This window comes from Nerophis ophidion, linkage group LG02 (genome assembly GCF_033978795.1).
Source record: "Nerophis ophidion isolate RoL-2023_Sa linkage group LG02, RoL_Noph_v1.0, whole genome shotgun sequence".
Classification (NCBI taxonomy): Eukaryota; Metazoa; Chordata; class Actinopteri; order Syngnathiformes; family Syngnathidae; genus Nerophis; species Nerophis ophidion.
Window position 1 is genome coordinate 86,468,738 of NC_084612.1, and position 20,486 is coordinate 86,489,223.

General features: G+C 43.7%; 1 protein-coding gene across 1 annotated transcript in view; it reads right to left on the bottom strand.

Annotated features, from left to right (window-relative positions):
* Window positions 1-3,882: 3,882 nt before the first annotated feature.
* The window catches only part of chsy1 (chondroitin sulfate synthase 1), a 144,919-nt gene continuing 128,315 nt past the window's right edge, over window positions 3,883-20,486 (bottom strand). Inside the window, exon 3 of the mRNA XM_061893095.1 lies at window positions 3,883-8,893. Coding sequence (XP_061749079.1) covers window positions 7,301-8,893 — 1,593 coding nt within the window. The 3' untranslated portion in view covers window positions 3,883-7,300. The remainder of the gene's footprint in view (window positions 8,894-20,486) is intronic.

Below are 20,486 nucleotides of genomic sequence, written 5' to 3' on the forward strand. Positions count from 1 at the left end.
AAGGCCTACTGAAATGAGATGTTCTTATTCAAACGGGGATAGCAGGTCCATTCTATGTGTCATACTTCATCATTTCGCGATATTTTTGCTGAAAGGATTTAGTAGAGAACATCGACAATAAAGTTTGCAACTTTTGGTCGCTAATAAAAAAGCCTTGCCTGTACCGGAAGTAGCAGACGATATGCGTGTGACGTCACGGCTTGTGGAGCTCCGCACATCCTCACATTGTTTACAAACATGGCCACCAGCAGCGAGAGCGATTCGGACCGAGAAAGCGACGATTTCCTCATTAATTTGAGTGCGGATGAAAGATTCATGGATGAGGAAAGTGAGAGTGAAGGACTAGAAAGAAGAAAAAAAGACGACGGCAGTGGGAGTGATTCAGAAGTTATTAGACACATTTACTAGTGTAGCCGAGTGTTCGCCTATACAGAGTACTTATTTAATAAAATAATAAACGGGAGACATTAGAGCAGGTCCGGTAGCCACCGCTTCTTTAATGTGAACTCCTTTACACCTCTCTCTCCACAACCACACACTCTACGTCACAGCCCCACGGCAACTCTGAAAGGACAAAACTCCTCCTCACACTCTCTGTTAACTTGGGACACCCTGAACTGTTTGTCACACTAGGATAATTCTGGAAAATCCCTTATCTGCTTATTGTGTCACTAGTGTTTAGTGCGATTACATGGTGGTACCTGAAAGTCGGAGGGGTGTGGCCACGAGTGTGGTGACTGCCAGTGTCTCTGAGGGAAGCCACGTTTCTCGACGAGGCAAGGCAGCCGGGCTATTTTTTTCCCCCCTCCTACATGGTGTAAGCAAATGACGGTCGAGGCAAGAGAGTCCACAGCTGCAGGAAGAACGATGCAAACTCTCCGCTCATGTCTAGATTAGATTAGATAGATAGTACTTTATTCCTTAAGGAGAGTTCCTTCAGAAAAAATAAAATTTTCAGCACAATCCCATTCATGATCAGACAAACATTACAGGGAGACAGGATTGCAGACGGGTCTGCTGGCTTCCAGCGCCCCTTACAAAAAAAGATGAGATACAGGTAAACATGGGGGGAATGGGAGAAAAAAACAGAAGATTAAAATTTAAAAAAAAAGAAAAAAAGTCTACAGTAAGAGCCGACTTATTGCCGCCATTTTCTCACCGAAACCTGCCGGTTGACATGTGGTAGGGAACCATGTTCACTTGACCGCTCTGTTCCATAGTAAAGCTTTACCGTCAGCTTTTGGGAATGTAAACAAGGAAACACCGGCTGTGTTTGTTTTGCTAAAGGCAGCTGCAATACACCGCTTCCCACTTACATCATTCTTCTTTGACGTCTCCATTATTAATTGAACAAAATTGCAAAGGTTTCAGCAACACAGATGTCCAGAATACTGTGTAATTATGCGATTAAAGCAGACGACTTACAGCTGGGATCGGTACTGGATCAAAATGTCCGCTACGATCCGTGACGTCACACGTCATCATACCGCGACGTTTTCAGCGCGAAATTTAAAATTGCAATTTAGTAAACTAAAAAGGCCGTATTGGCATGTGTTGCAATGTTAATATTTCATCATTGATATATAAACTATCAGACTGCGTGGTCGATAGTAGTGGGTTTCAGTAGGCCTTTAAGCTTAAGTTAACTTAAGTAACTTTTCATGTCATGTTTGTTCTATTTCCACAGCCATATTACTTAAAGGCCTACTGAAATGAGATTCTTATTTAAACGGGGATAGCAGGTCCATTCTATGTGTCCTACTTGATCATTTTGCGATATTGCCATATTTTTGCTGAAAGGATTTAGTAGAGAACATCCACGATAAAGTTCGCAACTGGAGAAACGCCCTGCCTCTACCGGAAGTCACAGACGATGACGTCACATGTTGATGGCTCCTCATATATTCACATTGATTTTAATGGGAGCCTCCAACAAAAACAACTATTCAGACCGAGAAAATGACAATTTCCCCATTAATTTGAGCGAGGATGAAATATTCGTGTTTGAGGATATTGATAGCGACGGACTAGAAAAAAAAAAAAAAATGTTAAAAAAAAAAACGCGACCGCAATCGCGTTGCATTGAGACGGATTCAAATGTTTTTAGACACATTTACTAGGATAATTCTGGGTAATCCCTTATCTTTCTATTGTGTTGCTAGTGTTTTAGTGAGTTTAACAGTACCTGATAGTCGGAAGTGTACGTCCACGGGTGTTGACGCGCAGTGTTTTGGGGAAGTCGACGGCACAAGCTCAGCTGATATCCGGTAAGTGGCAACTTTTTAACCACAATTTTCTCACCGAGACCTGCTGGTTGACAAGTAGTCGGGATCCATGTCCGCTCTGATCCATAGAAAAGTTTCACCTCCATGAATTTTAAACAAGGAATCACCGTGTGTTTGTGTGGCTAAATCTTCCCAACTCCGTCTTTCTACTTTGACTTCTCCAATACTAATTGAACAAATTGCGAAAGATTCAGCAACACAGATCTCCAAAATACTGTGTAATTATGCAGTTAAAGCAGACGACTTTTAGTTGTGTGTGTGTGTGTGTGCAGCGCTCATATTCCTAACAGCCCGTGAAGTCATTATTCCACGACGTTTTCAAGAAAAAACTTCCGGGAAATTTAAAATTGCAATTTAGTAAACTAAAAAGGCCGTATTGGTATGTGTTGCAATGTTAATTATGCCGTTAAAGATTAGATTAGATAGTACTTTATTTATTCCGTCAGGAGAGTTCCTTCAGGAAAATTACAATTTTCAGCACAATCCCATTCAAAATCAAACAAACATTACAGGGAGACAGAACAGGATCGCTGACGGGTCTGCCGGCTTCTAGCGGCCCTTACAAGAAAGGTGAGATACAGGTAAACAAGAGGGGGGGGGGGGGGGGCAGAAAAAAATTGAAGATTAAAATAAAATTGAAAAAAAATCGGTCTTAGCCTGGCAGACGACTTTTAGCTGTGTGTGTGTGCGCAGCCCATGACGTCACGCGTACACGTCATCATTACGCGACGTTTTCAAGAAAAAAGTCCCGGGAAATTTAAAATTGCAATTTAGTAAACTAAAAAAGGCCGTATTGGCATGTGTTGCAATGTTAATATTTCATCATTGATATATAAACTATCAGACTGCGTGGTGGGTAGTAGTGGCTTTCAGTAGGCCTTTAATATGTGAGACATGCTAACTGTTAGCATGTATGCTAACTGTTAGCATGTGTGCTAACGACGGCATGTTAAGTGTTAGCATTTTATTGAGCGCATGCTAACGTTAAAAGCGACCTCTGTAGCTCTTTTTGTACAGTTGCACCTTAAAAACTCACGTATTCAGACTCTCAGCACCGTCTTCCGGCGTCCCCTCCAGCCAGACGTCCAGGGCACAGATAGCAGGTCCATCTAAAGAAATCCGCGGGAAATATTCTAGTTCAATTTCAATGTTGGTCATTCTGGTGATAACTTGCTGATGGAGCCAAAAAAAAGATCTACACGTTACACAACATCAACACGTCATCTTTGACACTACGACTTAGCGGGGGTCGGCAACCCGCGGCTCTTTAGCGCCGCCCTAGAGACTCTCTGGGGCTTTTTAAAAAATGTATGAAAAATGGAAAAAGATGAGTAAATTTTGTTTTTTTTGTCTTAATATAGTTTCTGTAGGAGGACAAACATGACACAAACCTCCCTAATTGCTATAAAGCACACAGTTTGTATTAAACATGCTTCACTGATTCGAGTAATTGGCGAACGCTGTTTTGTCCTACTAATTTTGGCGGTCCTTGAACTCAGCGTAGTTTGTTTACGTGTATAACTTTCTCCGACTTTCTGAGACAGTTGTGTCAAACTCAAATACAGAGTGGGCCAAAATTTAAAACTGAACAACAAGGTTGAAAAAATTAACCTTTTAATAGGGACCCAACAAGTTTTGGATTGAATGTTAAACAAGCAAGGCTTGTATAACTTTATAGTCACATACAAAATCGAGTTTCAATTTACAATAATGAGTAAAAAATATAAATGGCACATGAAATAAAATGTAAATAAAAATTGGGGGAGCGGGGTTTGGTGGTATATTGTAGCGTCCCGGAAGAGTTAGTGCTGCAAGGGGGTCTGGGTATTTCTCCTGTTGAGTTTACGTTGTGCTACGGTGTGGATGTTCTCCCGAAATGTGTTTGTCATTCTTGTTTGGTGTGGCTTCACAGTCTGGCGTATATTTGTAAAAGTGTTAAAGTTGTTTATAGGGACGGCGTGGCGCAGTGGGGAGAGCGGCTGTGCGCAACCCGAGCGTCCCTGGTTCAATTCCCACCTAGTACCAACCTCGTCACGTCCGTTGTGTCCTGAGCAAGACACTTCACCCTTGCTCCTGATGGGGGCTGGTTGGCGCCTTGCATGGCAGCTCCCTCCATCAGTGTGTGAATGGGTAAATGTGGAAGTAGTGTCAAAGCGCTTTGAGTACCTTGAAGGTAGAAAAGCGCTATACAAGTACAACACATTTATCATTTATTTATACGGCCACCCTCAGTGTGACCCTTATGGTTGTTGATCAAGTATGCATTGCATTCACTTGTGTGTGTTAAAGCAGCGTATATTATGTGACTGGACCGGCACGTTGTTTGTATGGTGGAAAAGCGGAGGTGACGACAGGCTGTAGAGGACGCTAAAGGCAGTGCCTTCAAGGCGCGCCCCCGATGTTGTTGTCCGGGTGGTAATCGGGAGAAATTCGGAAGAATGGTTGCCCCGGGAGATTTTCGGGAGGGGCACTGAACTTTGGGAGTCTCCCGGGAAAACCGTGAGGGTTGTATCAGCGAGTATCAGCGGTGAATGCAGTGTTACAGAGGCATTGCCCCTGTATAATACCGACGGGCCAGCTCTAATCTTAATTTGATATTACCTCAAGGGCCAAATAAAATTACACGGCGGGCCAGAGTTTGACACCCATGTTCTAAGACGTGTTTTATTTCACTTCTTTTTCCGTCTCATTTTGTCCACCAAACTTAACGTTGTGTATGAATCCAAAAAGGTGAGTTTTGTTGACGTTATTGACTTGTGTGGAGTGTTAATCAGACATATTTGGTCTTTGGTTACCATGAACTGATTAACAAGTTGAAAACTTATTCGGGTGTTACACTTTAGTGGTCAATTGTACAGAATATGTAGTAAACTGTGCAATCTACTAATAAAAGTATCAATCAATCAAAAAAAAAAACCTGCATGACTGCAAGCTAATCGATGCCAACATGCTATTTAGGGTAGCGATATGTACATATTGCATCATTATGCCTCATTTGTAGCTATATTTCATCTCATTTGGTTTCCTTTAAGTCCTCTTAATTAAATTTATATCTCATGACACACTATCTGTATGTAATATGGCTTTTATTTTTTTGCGGCTCCAGACATATTTGTTTTATTTTTTATTTTTGGTCCAATGTGGCTCTTTCAACATTTTAGGTTGCCGACCCCTGACTTAAAGGCCTACTGAAATGAGATTTTCTTATTTAAACGGGGATAGCAGGTCCATTCTATGTGTCATACTTGATAATTTCGCGATATTGCCATATTTTTGCTGAAAGGATTTAGTAGAGAACATCCACGATAAAGTTCGCAACTTTCGGTTCTAAGAGAAAAGCCCTGCCTCTACCGGAAGTCACAGACGATGACGTCACCCGTGTGATAGCTCCTCACATATTCACATTATTTTTAATGGGAGCCTCCAACAAAAAGTGCTATTCGGACCGAGAAAACGACAATTTCCCCATTAATTTGAGCGAGGATGAAAGATTCGTGTTTGGGGATATTGATAGCGACGGAGTAGATAAAAAAAAACATGTTAAAAAAAAATGCGATCGCATTGGGACAGATTCCCATGTTTTTAGAGACATTTACTAGGATAATTCAGGGAAATCCCTTTTATTTCTATTGTGTTGCTAGTGTTTTAGTGAGTTAAATAGTACCTGATAGTCGGAAGGGTGTGTTGACGTGCAGTGTCTCAGGGGATTCAACGGCAGCTTTATGGACGGCACAAGCTCAGCTTTTCTCCGGTAAGAACGGACTTTTTAACCACAATTTTCTCACCGAAACCTGCTGGTTGACATTTGGTCTGGATACATGTTGGCTTGACCGCGCTCTGATCCATAGGAAAGTTTCACCTCCAGGAATTTTAAACAAGGAATCACCATGTGTTTGTGTGGCTAAAGGCTAAAGCTTCCCAACTCCATCTTTCTACTGTGACTTCTCCAATATTAAATAAACAAATTGCAAAAGATTCAGCAACACAGATGTCCAAAATACTGTGTAATTATGCCGTTAAAGCAGATGACTTTTAGCTGTGTGTGTGCGCAGCGCTCATATTTCCTTAAAACCCGTGACGTCCTGCGTACACGTCATCATTACACGACGTTTTCAAGACGAAACTTCCGGGAAATTTAAAATTGTAATTTAGTAAACTAAAAAGGCCGTATTGGCATGTGTTGCAATGTTAATATTTCATCATTGATGTATAAACTATCAGACTGCGTGGTTGGTAGTAGTGGGTTTTAGTAGGCCTTTAATGTAATGTTGTCTGTGGTGCAACATTACCGAACACAAACAGCAGGGGGCGACTCGAGTAAAGGGGTCTTAGTAACCATGGTAACTTGGACCTTGTGACATATTCCTGAATCTTGGTTTAAAAAAAAAAAAAGGGAAAACAATTTTAGGAAAACTTCCCCACCATTTTATTCTTTAAATAGAAAAACTTTCCCACTCGAAAGTTGAAAGACAAATTAAAAACAATAATAATAATAATAAAAAAAAAAAAAGAAAAAAGAAAGATTTAAAAAAACTAACGACAACCTCAGTCCGTCTTCTTGTTGTCACAAAAGTTCCTGTTTTGGAAGACTGGACCAGCCGGGAATATCAGTACCTGCCAGGTAAGACGCTGGCTTCACGTGAAGCCACGCCCCCTGGCTTTTAAACCAAATGCTATGGAACATTCTTTACTGTTCACTCAATCTCACACACACACACACACACACACACACACACACACACACACGCACGCACGCACAGAATTGAGTCTTTGGTGACAGGAAGTTACAATCTTTGCATTGAACAAAAAGGAATAAATTAGACGTCAAATCCAGCAGTTGTTCACACGAAAAAAACAATCTCTGTGTGTGAGGAAATGTAAACATTCACAAAGTGTCCGATGGCCCCGCCTCCTGGGGCTGGCCCCGCCTCCTGCTGTCAAAGTGTAAAAAGTAAAAAGGGGTTTCTGCGTGGAAAATAAATTATTTGTGGGCGTGGCCAGCAGCACGTCCCCCCTCAGGCTGTCCTAAGCGAGCCGTTGTTGGCGGCCAGCCTGCGCTGGGCGTGGTCGTTCTTGTCCAGCCAGAGCTGGGCCAGCTGCTGCGTGGACCCGTGCGAGGACGCCTTGGACCCCAGACACATCTTGTACTGCTTGGCCTCCAGGTTGGGGTCGCAGGCGACGGCGTGGTGCACGTGCACGATGCCCGTGTCCGTGCTGCGGAACAACGACACGCCCGACTGCACAAACTTGTTAAAGAGGTCCACGTCCTCCATCCCCCAGCCCTGGATGGTGGTGTCAAAGCCCCCCGCCCGGACCAGGTCCCCCTTGTGGACGCAGACGATGCCGTAGCCGAAGATCCTCCACAGGCCCGTCTTGGAGGTGAAGACGTAGTGGTTGTTGCCGGGCACCTTCCCGGCGTAGACCACCTTGGGGTCGTACTGGCTGAAGATGACGGGGAAGTAGACGCTCTGGCCCAGGGCCGCGTTGGCCCGGCAGCGCTTGAGGAAGTCGGCGGTGAAGAGCAGGTCCACGTCGCAGTAGAAGAGCAGCGACTGGTTGGTGAAGAGCGACGAGCCCACCTCCAGAGCCAGCGCCCGGGAGAAGGCCCCGGCCACGGGCTTGATCTCCATGTCGGCGCGGGGGTACTTGACGTGGTACTCCCGCATCAGCTCCACCTGCTTGACGCGCTCCGTGTCGTTGTCGGTGCTGAAGAGCAGCACCAGCAGCTTGACGTTCTGCTTGGGAATCAGACAGAAGCGCTCAAAGTTGGCCATGAAGCGGGCGAAGATGTCGTAGCGTCCCGACAGAGGCACCAGGATGTTGACCTTCTTGTCCACCACTTCCTTCTGCTCATGGCCGGACGTGGACAGCTTGAAGGGGACCAGCATCTTCAAGGAGTTGGACAGGAAGGACAGGGAGTCCGACTCCTGGTTGATGTGCGCCGCCAGCGTCTGGGCGTCCATCTGGTCCTCCTCCCGGAACTGGATTTGGCTGAAGGTCTGCTGGAGGTAGGCGTGTCTGCGCACGGGCACCGTCATGGTCTTTCCTTTGTGCTTCTTGTAGAGGAGCAGCAGGTCCAGGACGTACTCGGCGCCGTACAGCGGGTTCACCCGCCGGTAGCCGTACTGGATTTCCTTGAAGTCGATGACGCGCCCCCGCGTCTTGGCGTTGGCGTTGATCATCTCCATCACCTGCATGATGATGTCGTCCAGGGCTTGGCGCTGGGACGTGTCCATCCCGCGGCGGGGCGGCTGTCCGTCGAAGGCGGAGAACAGGTGCCTCCCGGTCAGGAACTCCCACTCCAGGACGTCGTCTCTCTGCTGCGGGTGGAAGCGCATGAAGGAGGGCGGCATCCCCAGCTGGAGGTCCTCCCGGCTCGGCTCGGCCGCGCCGTAGCGACTCATCTGGACGATCTCGCGGTGGAGCCGGATGGTTTTGTGCCGCAGGTTGGCGATCTTGCGGCTGAGCATGTAGCTGTGCAGGCGGTACTGGTAGGGCGGGTTCTTGTTGGGGTGCAGCGTGATGGCCCGGTGGATCTTGCTGTTGTGGAGGTCTCGGATGTAGCCCTTCTTGTTGGGCTCGTAGTTCTCGTAGAACAGCTGCTGCATCTGCGGCGACAACAAACAAAACGCTCCGTTAGCAACAGCGGCGACCTCTGCCGAGGACACTTCTCCCGTCCAAAGGCAAAACCTGGTAACTCACTCCTAGCTGATTTTGAGAAAACAAAGGAAAACCAATCTATCTTGATGCTGTCTTACATCCATCCATCCATTTTCTACCGCTTATTCCCTTTCGGGGTCGCGGGGGGCGCTGGCGCCTATCTCAGCTACAATCGGGCGGAAGGCAGGGTACACCCTGGACAAGTCGCCACCTCGTCATCAAACGTATCGATGTTTTCTTGAGCTTTCATTTTCTTGCCGATTGAGCCATGGATTGAATCTGCTCTCATGAACGTGTGCCCTTTCTCCAGATATTTTATCACAATCCCGGGTGGGCCCCATTCTGCGTTTGCACATTGGGCAAGAGCCGTGTACAGCGTCCAGTTTTTATTTTGACCTCCACAGTACTAATACAGTACTACATTTTCCTGAAGGAACTCTCCTGAGGGCTTCACGGTGGCAGAGGGGTTAGTGCGTCTGCCTCACAATACAAAGGTCCTGCAGTCCTGGGTTCAAATCCAGGCTCGGGATCTTTCTGTGTGGAGTTTGCATGTTCTCCCCGTGAATACGTGGGTTCCCTCCGGGTACTCCGGCTTCCTCCCACTTCCAAAGACATGCACCTGGGGATAGGTTGATTGGCAACACTAAATTGGCCCTAGTGTGTGAATGTTGTCTGTCTATCTGTGTTGGCCCTGCGATGAGGTGGCGACTTGTCCAGGGTGTACCCCGCCTTCCGCCCGATTGTAGCTGAGATAGGCGCCAGCGCCCCCCGCGACCCCGAAAGGGAATAAGCGGTAGAAAATGGATGGATGGAACTCTCCTGAAGGAATAAATAAAGTACTATCTATCTATCTAATACCCTCCTCCATTCACATCCCATCTCCCCGGATTATCCATCCATCCTTTTTCTGCCGCTTATTCCCGTTCGGGGTCGCGGGGGGCGCTGGCGCCTATCTCAGCTACAATCAGGCGGAAGGCGGGGTACACCCTGGACAAGTCGCCACCTCATCACAGAGCCAACACAGATAGACAGACAACATTCACACTCACATTCACACACTAGGGCCAATTTAGTGTTGCCAATCAACCTATCCCCAGGTGCATGTCTTTGGAAGTGGGAGGAAGCCGGAGTACCCGGAGGGAACCCACGCAGTCACGGGGAGAACATGCAAACTCCACACAGAAAGATCCCGAGCCTGGATTTGAACCCAGGACTGCAGGACCTTCGTATAGTGAGGCAGACACACTAACCCCTCTGCCACCGTGAAGCCCTCCCCGGATTATAAACAACTCAAATGTACTTCTAATGTATATACTTGTTCTTATCCTAGGGGCGGTATAGCTCGGTTGGTAGAGCGGCCGTGCCAGCAACTTGAGGGTGGCAGGTTCGATTCCCGCTTCAGCCATCCTAGTCACTGCCGTCGTGTCCTTGGGCAAGACACTTTACCCACCTGCTCCCAGTGCCACCCACACTGGTTTAAATGTAACTTAGATATTGGGTTTCACTATGTAAAGCGCTTTGAGTCACTTGAGAAAAGCGCTATATAAATATAATTCACTTCACTTATGCTATGTGAACTCACTATGTTCTCTGCTGGCTGTACATATCCTACTAAATAAGACCTACACTGTTTCAATGTCCACATTTCTCTGTTGATGCAATTGTTGATGACTGAAGTTCTGATATCAACCAAAGCTCCTCATCCCACCCCCCGGATTGTAAATAATGTAAATAATTCAATGTACATACTATGATGATTAACTTGTGTGATGACTGTATTATGCTGATAGTATATATTTGTACTATGAATTGATGAAGGTGGACCCCGACTTAAACAAGTTGAAAAACTTATTGGGGTGTTACCATTTAGTGGTCAATTGTACGGAATATGTACTGTACTGTGCAATCTACTAATAAAAGTATCAATCAATCAGCTATCTGCCCAAAAGAGTATGCAAGGGGAAGAATGAAGAACAATACATTTAATGAAGGTGCTTGCAACGTCCTGGGCCAATCTTCCAAATATCCCCTTGTGCCATAATATCACATAATCAGCTTGACCGTCGGCCCCCATTCCTGCAAATGTCTCATTAAAGACAATAAGGCGACTGACAAAGAAGCTTCGATTGGTCCCTTGAGATACTAGGTTTTTCTGTTGTATCTACGCGGTTATGTGGTAGTTGCTAGGTCCTGCCATGCGCGTAACAGCTTACTTACGGAACAAATGACAATATCGCATACACTAATGTAAAGCATATCACCTAGGAACTCCAAAATTATTATCAGCTCAGTTTTGACCAAGATTGAGTTCAATCAATCAATCAATGTTTACTTATATAGCCCTAAATCACAAGTGTCTCAAAGGGCTGCACAAACCACCACGACATCCTCGGTAGGCCCACATAAGGGCAAGGAAAACTCACACCCAGTGGGACGTCGGTGACAATGATGACTATGAGAACCTTGGAGAGGAGGAAAGCAATGGATGTCGAGCGGGTCTAACATGATACTGTGAAAGTTCAATCCACAATGGATCCAACACAGTCGCGAGAGTCCAGTCCAAAGCGGATCCAACACAGCAGCGAGAGTCCCGTTCACAGCGGAGCCAGCAGGAAACCATCCCAAGCGGAGGCGGACCAGCAGCGCAGAGATGTCCCCAGCCGATACACAGGCGAGCAGTACATGGCCACCGAATCGGACCGGACCCCCTCCACAAAGGAGAGTGGGACATAGGAGAAAAAGAAAAGAAACGGCAGATCAACTGGTCTAAAAAGGGAGTCTATTTAAAGGCTAGAGTATACAAATGAGTTTTAAGGTGAGACTTAAATGCTTCTACTGAGGTGGCATCTCAAACTTTTACCGGGAGGGCATTCCAGAGTACTGGAGCCCGAATAGAAAACGCTCTATAGCCCGCAGACTTTTTTTGGGCTTTGGGAATCACTAATAAGCCGGAGTCCTTTGAACGCAGATTTCTTGCCGGGACATATGGTACAATACAATCGGCAAGATAGGATGGAGCTAGACCGTGTAGTATTTTATACGTAAGTAGTAAAACCTTAAAGTCACATCTTAAGTGCACAGGAAGCCAGTGCAGGTGAGCCAGTACAGGCGTAGGGTCAAGTAAACATGTTGTCTGTTTTATTCCATTTACACGTAACAATTCCTCTAATGTTATTTCCTCAAAACGAGAGAAACTATTTTGGAGGGCAGTATCCGCCGTGTATACAATCGTGTCAGTGTTAATAGAACCCCGTTGTTGTAGTTGTAGTTGTAGCATGAGTTACTGGGTTTTGCCTTTGGACGGGACACTTTTAGCAATCAGTGAAGGTTAGACATCACAGATCGGTGCCCATAGGAAAGGATTCGTTGTTCCATTATGTGAGAAACTGTTAGGTGATTAAATGGAGTCAAGTACAGCAGTGTTTTTCAACCATTTTTCAGCCGAACCAAAACACCAGCAGAAATCATTAAAAAAATAAAACTCAGTTGACAGTAAAAAGTCGTCACAATTGTTGGATATGACTTAAATCCATAACCAACCATGCATCATTATCACCACCTGTCACATCATGTTGTGACTTATTTTGAGTTTGTTGCTGTTTTCCTGTGTCGTGTTTTAGTTCTTGTCTTGCGCTCCTATTTTAAATGATAAATAAATGATAAATGGGTTGTACTTTTATAGCGCTTTTCTACCTTCAAGGTACTCAAAGCGCTTTGACACTACTTCCACATTTACCCATTCACACACACATTCACACACTGATGGAGGGAGCTGCCATGCAAGGCGCCAACCAGCACCCATCAGGAGCAAGGGTGAAGTGTCTTGCTCAGGACACAACGGACGTGACGAGGTTGGTACTAGGTGGGATTTGAACCAGGGACCCTCGGGTTGCGCACGGGCACTCTCCCACTGCGCCACGCCGTCCCGTATTTTGGTGTCTTTTTCTCTTTTTTTTTGGTATTTTCCTGTAGCAGTTTAATGTTTTCCTTTGAGTTATAATTCCCGCATCTACTTTGTTTTAGCAATAAATAACATTTCAGTTGTTTTTGTCCTTCTTTGTGGGGACATTGTTGATTGTCGTGTCATGTTCGGATGTACATTGTTGGCGGCGTCTTTGCTCCACAGTAAGTCTTTGCTGTCGTCCAGCATTCTGTTTTTGTTTACTTTGTAGCCGGTTCAGTTTTAGTTTCGTTCTGCATAGCCTTCTCTAAGCTTCAATGCCTTTTCTTAGGGGCACTCACCAGACACCTTTTTACCTGCACGCTGCCCACCGCTGTTTCTGACATTTACAAAGCAATTAGCTAGTGGGGGCCACCTACTGATATGGAAGAGTATTACACGGTTACTCTGCCCAGCTCTAGACAGCACCGACACTCAACAACAACACAAAATTTGGATACTCTAATTACTGGTTTGCAAAAAATATTAGTGAAGTGAATTATATTTATATAGCGCTTTTTCTCTAGTGACTCAAAGCACTTTACATAGTGAAACCCAATATCTAAGTAACATTTAAACCAGTGTGGGTGGCACTGGGAGCAGGTGGGTAAAGTGTCTTGCCCAAAGACACAACGGCAGTGACTAGGTTGGCAGAGGCGGGAATTGAACCCGGAGTTTAGAACATCATAACTAAAGATGGGTACCGTTCACATTTGATTGACACCGCTACTCAATTTGTGGCACGTTTGTGTGTGTTAAAAATTGTTAACTGTTTGATAATAAAATGTGTTTAACCCTTGTGTAATGTTCATATTGTTGTTACTTAGCCAGTGTTTGTGGGTCTGATGGACCCATTGCATTTTGTAGCTTTGAATGCCTCACAATCAAACACTTTTATGTTAAAATACTGAACAGATGTTTACCTTATCCCAATAAACATCTGTTCAATATTTTAACATAAAAGTGTTTGATTGTGAGGCATTCAAAGCCACAAAATGCATTGGGTGCATCAGACCCACAAACGTTGGCTGAGTAACAACAATATGAACGTTGCACGGAAAAATGTCACTGCCAGTTTCTGCATCCCACAGGGATTCTTCTTTTGTGTTTCCCACACAACAACATTGCAACATTGTTTGTCAACACTGTCTGCTCTCATTTTCTTGCACATTTGACCCTCTGATATTCTTGTGTACCTACACTCTGTCCTCCTCCTGTCTAAGCCTGCTGTGTGTGCGTGTGCGTGTGTGTGTGTGTGGTACACAGTACATCAATTTCCACACTTCTATTAGCCCCAAGTCCAGTGGACCCGGACATCTTATAAGTAATACAAATGTGTGTGTATTCTGATATATGTTCTTCACAGAAAATGAGCCAAAGTCAGTGAGTCTCTGTTTGAAAAATTAAATAATTGTATCATTTTTCTTTTAATAAAAAATGAAAAGGGGTCCCACAGACACACCACACAAGGGTTTAAAAATAAGATGATTATGACAACTGCTGTCCAGCGGTTACATCTCAACATTTAAATAAATAAATGATAAATGGGTTGTACTTGTATAGCGCTTTTCTACCTTCAAGGTACTCAAAGCGCTTTGACACTACTTCCACATTTACCCATTCACACACACATTCACACACTGATGGAGGGAGCTGCCATGCAAGGCGCCAACCAGCACCCATCAGGAGCAAGGGTGAAGTGTCTTGCTCAGGACACAACGGACGTGACGAGGTTGGTTCTAGGTGGGATTTGAACCAGTGACCTTCGGGTTGTGCACGGCCACTCTCCCACTGCGCCACGCCGTCCCTATTTGAGTCTCATTTTCAATGCAGTTGCACTTCCAAGACATTAGATGGCAGTACTGCACAGGCTAAGAGAGTATGAATGACTGGGTTTCAAAGTTGGTGCCCTGTAGTCACGTAGTGGGGCTTCCGGCCCATCAGAGTATGGCCAGAGGATCTCCTTGAATGATTAAGCCTGGAGAATGCAGAGCTGTGATTGGTCGGTTTTTGCCAAGGAGGAGCAGACTTAATGCTTGAAATGCACAAATGTTTGTATTAAAAAAACAAAACAGTGACAAAACATTTGCATGAAAACTGATATTGTCTACTTAGTATCTTAGTGCGCTCTAAAAATAATGACGGAATGTGTGTTTTTCAGCGTGTTGAAGAAGTCACATTGATTAATTGTACAATTGACCACTAAATGGTAATACCCCAAATTTTTCAACTTGTTTAAGTCGAGGTCCACGACACTCTTTTCAACTTTTATTGCCAATCCTGTGCTAACCTTGTCTCTGCCACATTTTTATCTGTGCTAGATTATGGTGATCTTTTTTTCTATGAATGCTACTCGTTCCTGTCTTCAGACGGTGGACTGTGTGTACCAAGCTTCTTTTGAAGCTCATCACAAACTGTAGAGCCATGACACACCACACTGTGACTTGTACTCTCGGGTGGGAGGGCCTTCTCTGTCCACTAGGAGACCATGTCACTGGTACATTTTTATTTACAAGGCTCTTCTGGGACTATTCCCCGAATACATTTGTACATTGATTCCACAGAGAAGTGCGAAGTCTTACGCTCTGAGATCCAACGTCTCTTTCTCCCTTTTGCTGGCACTGAGCTGGGGAAAGAAGCTTTTGTCTATGCAGCTCCTTGTGCTTGCACCATACTACAAAAGAGACTGGAAGCTGACTGAATTTTTATCCTAAATGCTTTTAAATCTGAACAGAGCATTTGAAGGAGCCTCAGTTATCTGGAACTGTTTTACTTGAAGTCCATCCTGTCATTTTAATGTGTAATATGAATGTTAAACAATTAAACAATGGATGTCCGCTAACTTTTTGCTACTCAACGCCAAAAAAACGGAAATGCTGATTATCGGTCCTGCTAGACACCGAACTCTATTTAATAATACAACTCTAACATTTGACAACCAAACAATTAAACAAGGCGACACGGTAAAGAATCTGGGTATTATCTTCGACCCAACTCTCTCCTTTGAGGCACACATTAAAAGCGTTACTAAAACGGCCTTCTTTCATCTCCGTAACATCGCTAAAATTCGCTCCATTCTGTCCACTAAAGACGCTGAGATCATTATCCATGCGTTTGTTACGTCTCGCCTCGACTACTGTAACGTATTATTTTCGGGTCTCCCCATGTCTAGCATTAAAAGATTACAGTTGGTACAAAATGCGGCTGCTAGACTTTTGACAAGAACAAGAAAGTTTGATCACATTACGCCTGTACTGGCTCACCTGCACTGGCTTCCTGTGCACTTAAGATGTGACTTTAAGGTTTTACTACTTACGTATAAAATACTACACGGTCTAGCTCCATCTTATCTTGCCGATTGTATTGTACCATATGTCCCGGCAAGAAATCTGCGTTCAAAGGATTCCGGCTTATTAGTGATTCCCAAAGCCCAAAAAAAGTCTGCGGGCTATAGAGCATTTTCCGTTCGGGCTCCAGTACTCTGGAATGCCCTCCCGGTAACAGTTCGCGATGCCACCTCAGTAGAAGCATTTAAGTCTCACCTTAAAACTCATTTGTATACTCTAGCCTTTAAATAGACTCCCTTTTTAGACCAGTTGATCTGCCGTTTCTTTTCTTTTTCTTCTATGTCCCACTCTCCCTTGTGGAGGGGGTCCGGTCCGATCCGGTGGCCATGTACTGCTTGCCTGTGTATCGGCTGGGGACATCTCTGCGCTGCTGGTCCGCCTACGCTTGGGATGGTTTCCTGCTGGCTCCGCTGTGAACGGGACTCTCGCTGCTGTGTCTTGGATCCTCTTTGGACTGGACTCTCGCGACTGTGTTGTATCCATTGTGGATTGAACTTTCACAGTATCCTGTTAGATCCGCTCGACATCCATTGCTTTCCTCCTCTCCAAGGTTCTCATAGTCATCATTGTCACCGACGTCCCACTGGGTGTGAGTTTTCCTTGCCCTTATGTGGGCCTACCGAGGATGTCGTGGTGGTTTGTGCAGCCCTTTGAGACACTAGTGATTTAGGGCTATATAAGTAAACATTGATTGATTGATTGATTTCATGTGTAACAAGACACTCTTGAAAAAGAGGTTTTAGTTTAATTCCCGCACATATTCTTTGTTGTGTGCACGTCTTTTTTCCCCTCACACGCACACCAGGGCAAGAACATGTCCTGACCGCCCTTGACTTAGTACTTGTTAATGGACAGTTAACAGAATAACAAGAATTTGCGATAAAATACCCAAGAGTTAGTAATATGTCTTAATTTTTCAATTACCGAAACCCCGTCATTTATTGATGAATTTTAGGCAACACTAAGTCAGGCGTCACTTGGCTTGATAGTCATGGTTGGATTACCTACACAGACTTTGCGCCGCAGATTTCCCCTCAGAGTAAACGGAGCCAAGCGCTTGGTTTAACGTAATTCTCCCTCGCTTCCTGGCCTGTGTTTAAGAGAGCGCTGCTGTGTTTAGATGGAGACAGGTGTGGACAATATTGGAGACACCCCACACTAAAAGTATACAGCAAAGGAGAACACTATTTGATTTTGCGTTTATTTTCTCAACACAGCAGGTGATGTGTCATGAACATTGGCACAACCTGTTTATAAAGTCTTTATTTTGTTTACTGGGATGTTCACTCCTCCTTTATGTAACTGGAAACTGTATCAGTGGTCAAATAACATTAATACGAGCAAAATGTTTTGTCATCTCATCAAATTGAACGCAGGCTGTGAAGATTGTGTATTCGATGTGCGAGGTGTCACTCATTATTTTGGCTGGCTAAAGTGTTGTACTGAACCAAGAGAGGAACCAAGCTTGTTTATTAGACTTCATCTTTATTAGCCAAACATCTTTGTGTTTTTTAATTTGATATAAAAAGTAAACCTTTTTTTTTTTTAACGTCACAAAGGTATAATTTCAAAAAACATTCATGGGACACAGCAATTTGTTACTGTTGTATTGTTTATAGTTAATTCCTATACAACATATTTCCGCTCAAACTCTTTATGGATCTGTCCCGATACGTCATCTACATAAATATGTTACATAATACATAAGTTAAACAATAACAAAAAGTACCTCCCTCTATCAAAATGTAAAAATAGAGATAAAAGCATCATGAAATGACAAAAAGCTGACAAGTTTATATTAATAATGAATTAAAAAACAGTGTGTGTATATATATATATATATATATATATATATATATATATATATATATATATATATATATATATATATATATACTGTATATGTCTTGATTGGATTATCCAGAGAATAGTGCTCGATACCGTGGTAGAGCGCAATATGTAGGTGTGGGAAAAATCACAAGACTACTTCATCTCTACAGAACTGTTTCATGAGGGGTTCCCTCAATCATCTCCTGATGATTGAGGGAACCCCTCATGAAACAGTTCTGTAGAGATGAAGTAGTCTTGTGATTTTTCCCACACCTACATATACATATACATATATATATATATATATATATATATATATATATATATATATATATATATATATATATATATATATATATATATATATATATATATATATATATATATATATATACACACACACACACACATACACACCATATTTTTCGGACTTTGAGTCACAGTTTTTTTCATAGTTTGGTCAGGGGTGCGACTTATACTCAGGAGCGACTTACGTGTGAATTACATTACTGTAAAATATCAAATAATATTATTTAGCTCATTCACGTAAGAGACTAGACGTATAAGATTTCATTAGGAGTGACACATTGTTTAGTAAACGTATAGCATGTTTAATATGTTATAGTTATTTGAATAACTCTTACCATAATATGTTACGTTAACATACCAGGTACCTTTTCAGTTGGTTATTTATGCGTCATATAACATACACTTATTCAGCCTGTTGTTCACTATTTTTTATTTATTTTAAATTGCCTTTCAAATGTCTATTCTTGGTGTTGAGTTTTATCAAATACATTTCTCCAAAAAATGCGACTTATACTCCAGTGCGACTTATATGTTTTTTTCCTTATTATGCATTTTGGGCAGGTGCGACTTATACTCCGAAAAATTCGGTATATATACATATATACATACATACATACATCCCCTGCTTCGAAAGAAAATAATCTTTGCCTTGGTGCCCTTCCTTAAAGGCAATACTTGCAGCTTAAAGTGACACGGTGAAACAAAGAGAGGAAGTGCTTTGTAAATTTGAAAAAGCTACATTTGACTACAGTGCGCCATGTTTGCTACCAACTTCATCTCCATCCTGAAATCGGATTTACTGTAAATGGAAGATGTGAGACTACTGGCCTAGGTAAGGAGTCAGTTAAATTAGAACAAGTTTTTTCTGCTTTAATTGTTTCGGAGTTGGACATGCGTTCTACTGAGGTGGCAAACTATGATGCGTTCAGTTTATCAAAGCACCAAACAAACAATCGGAACATGCGTTCTACTGAGGTGGCAAACTATGATGCGTTCAGTTTATCAAAGCACCAAACAAACAATCGGAACATGCGTTCTACTGAGTTGGCAAAGTATGATGCGTTCAGTTTATCAAAGCAACAAACAAACAATCGGAAAATCCCGGTCGTATCAATTCCTAGATATGGTCGTAATTATATTAAGTGCACTGGGCATAATAAACACAACATTATTAATATTGCTACTATGGATAATTTGATCAAAAATTCCCTAAAACAGCCCACTACCTATAATATAGGTTTTTCCTTATGTGGGCCTACCGATGATGTCGTAGTGGTTTGTGTTGTGGTTTGTGCAGCCCTTTGAGATACTAGTGATTTAGGGCTATATAAGTAAACATTGATTGATTGATTGAACTTTCAAACCAAGTTGGCCATACTCTCACCTGCCTAGCCATGGTATGGGGGGTGGGGGACCGGTACTTTTTAGAGGCGGTATAGTACCGAATATGATTCATTAGTATCGCGGTACTATGCTAGTACCGGTATACCGTACAACCCTAATGCCAAATCTGATCCAGATCGAAGCCAGATTTGATCCATATCGAAGCCAGATTGTGTCCCAATGTAAACACAACATGGACAACCCAATGGAACATGTTGACACATTGATGATCCAAACAAACAAAACAAAGTGGGCTAAAGGGTCTTACTGGGCGAGCAGTGACTTTGGCTGCAATGTTGAAATTCCGAGCGGATGGCGAAGTTAAACCAATGTTAAGACTCTTATTCTGTCCAAGTCCAAATCGAGAGCCTGAAGGAATGTGTTGTATAAGAGCCAGCGTGGGGGTGGGAGGTGGTCTTGACAAAGTTAGTGTTAGTAAAAAAAAAAAAAAAAGTGTAAACACGGGGACAGCTGCTAGCGAGCGGCTGGCAGGAAGTCAAGCGCGGTCAAGAAGGCGGCGTTTGTGCAGTGGCCTCCCCATGAAGGGAGCATCAGTGCGGCCCACGCCTCCACGCAGACTAATTTGAGAGGACGGCTCTGGAATGCGGCCACAAGTCTGATCCCGGGGGAAAGGCCGTTCGGGGAATAAGACAGGACGGGCCTGAGAGCCACGGAAAGTTGTACCCGATCCGGAATCTGATCACAGGAACTGCTTGACTGACTCTTTGCTTC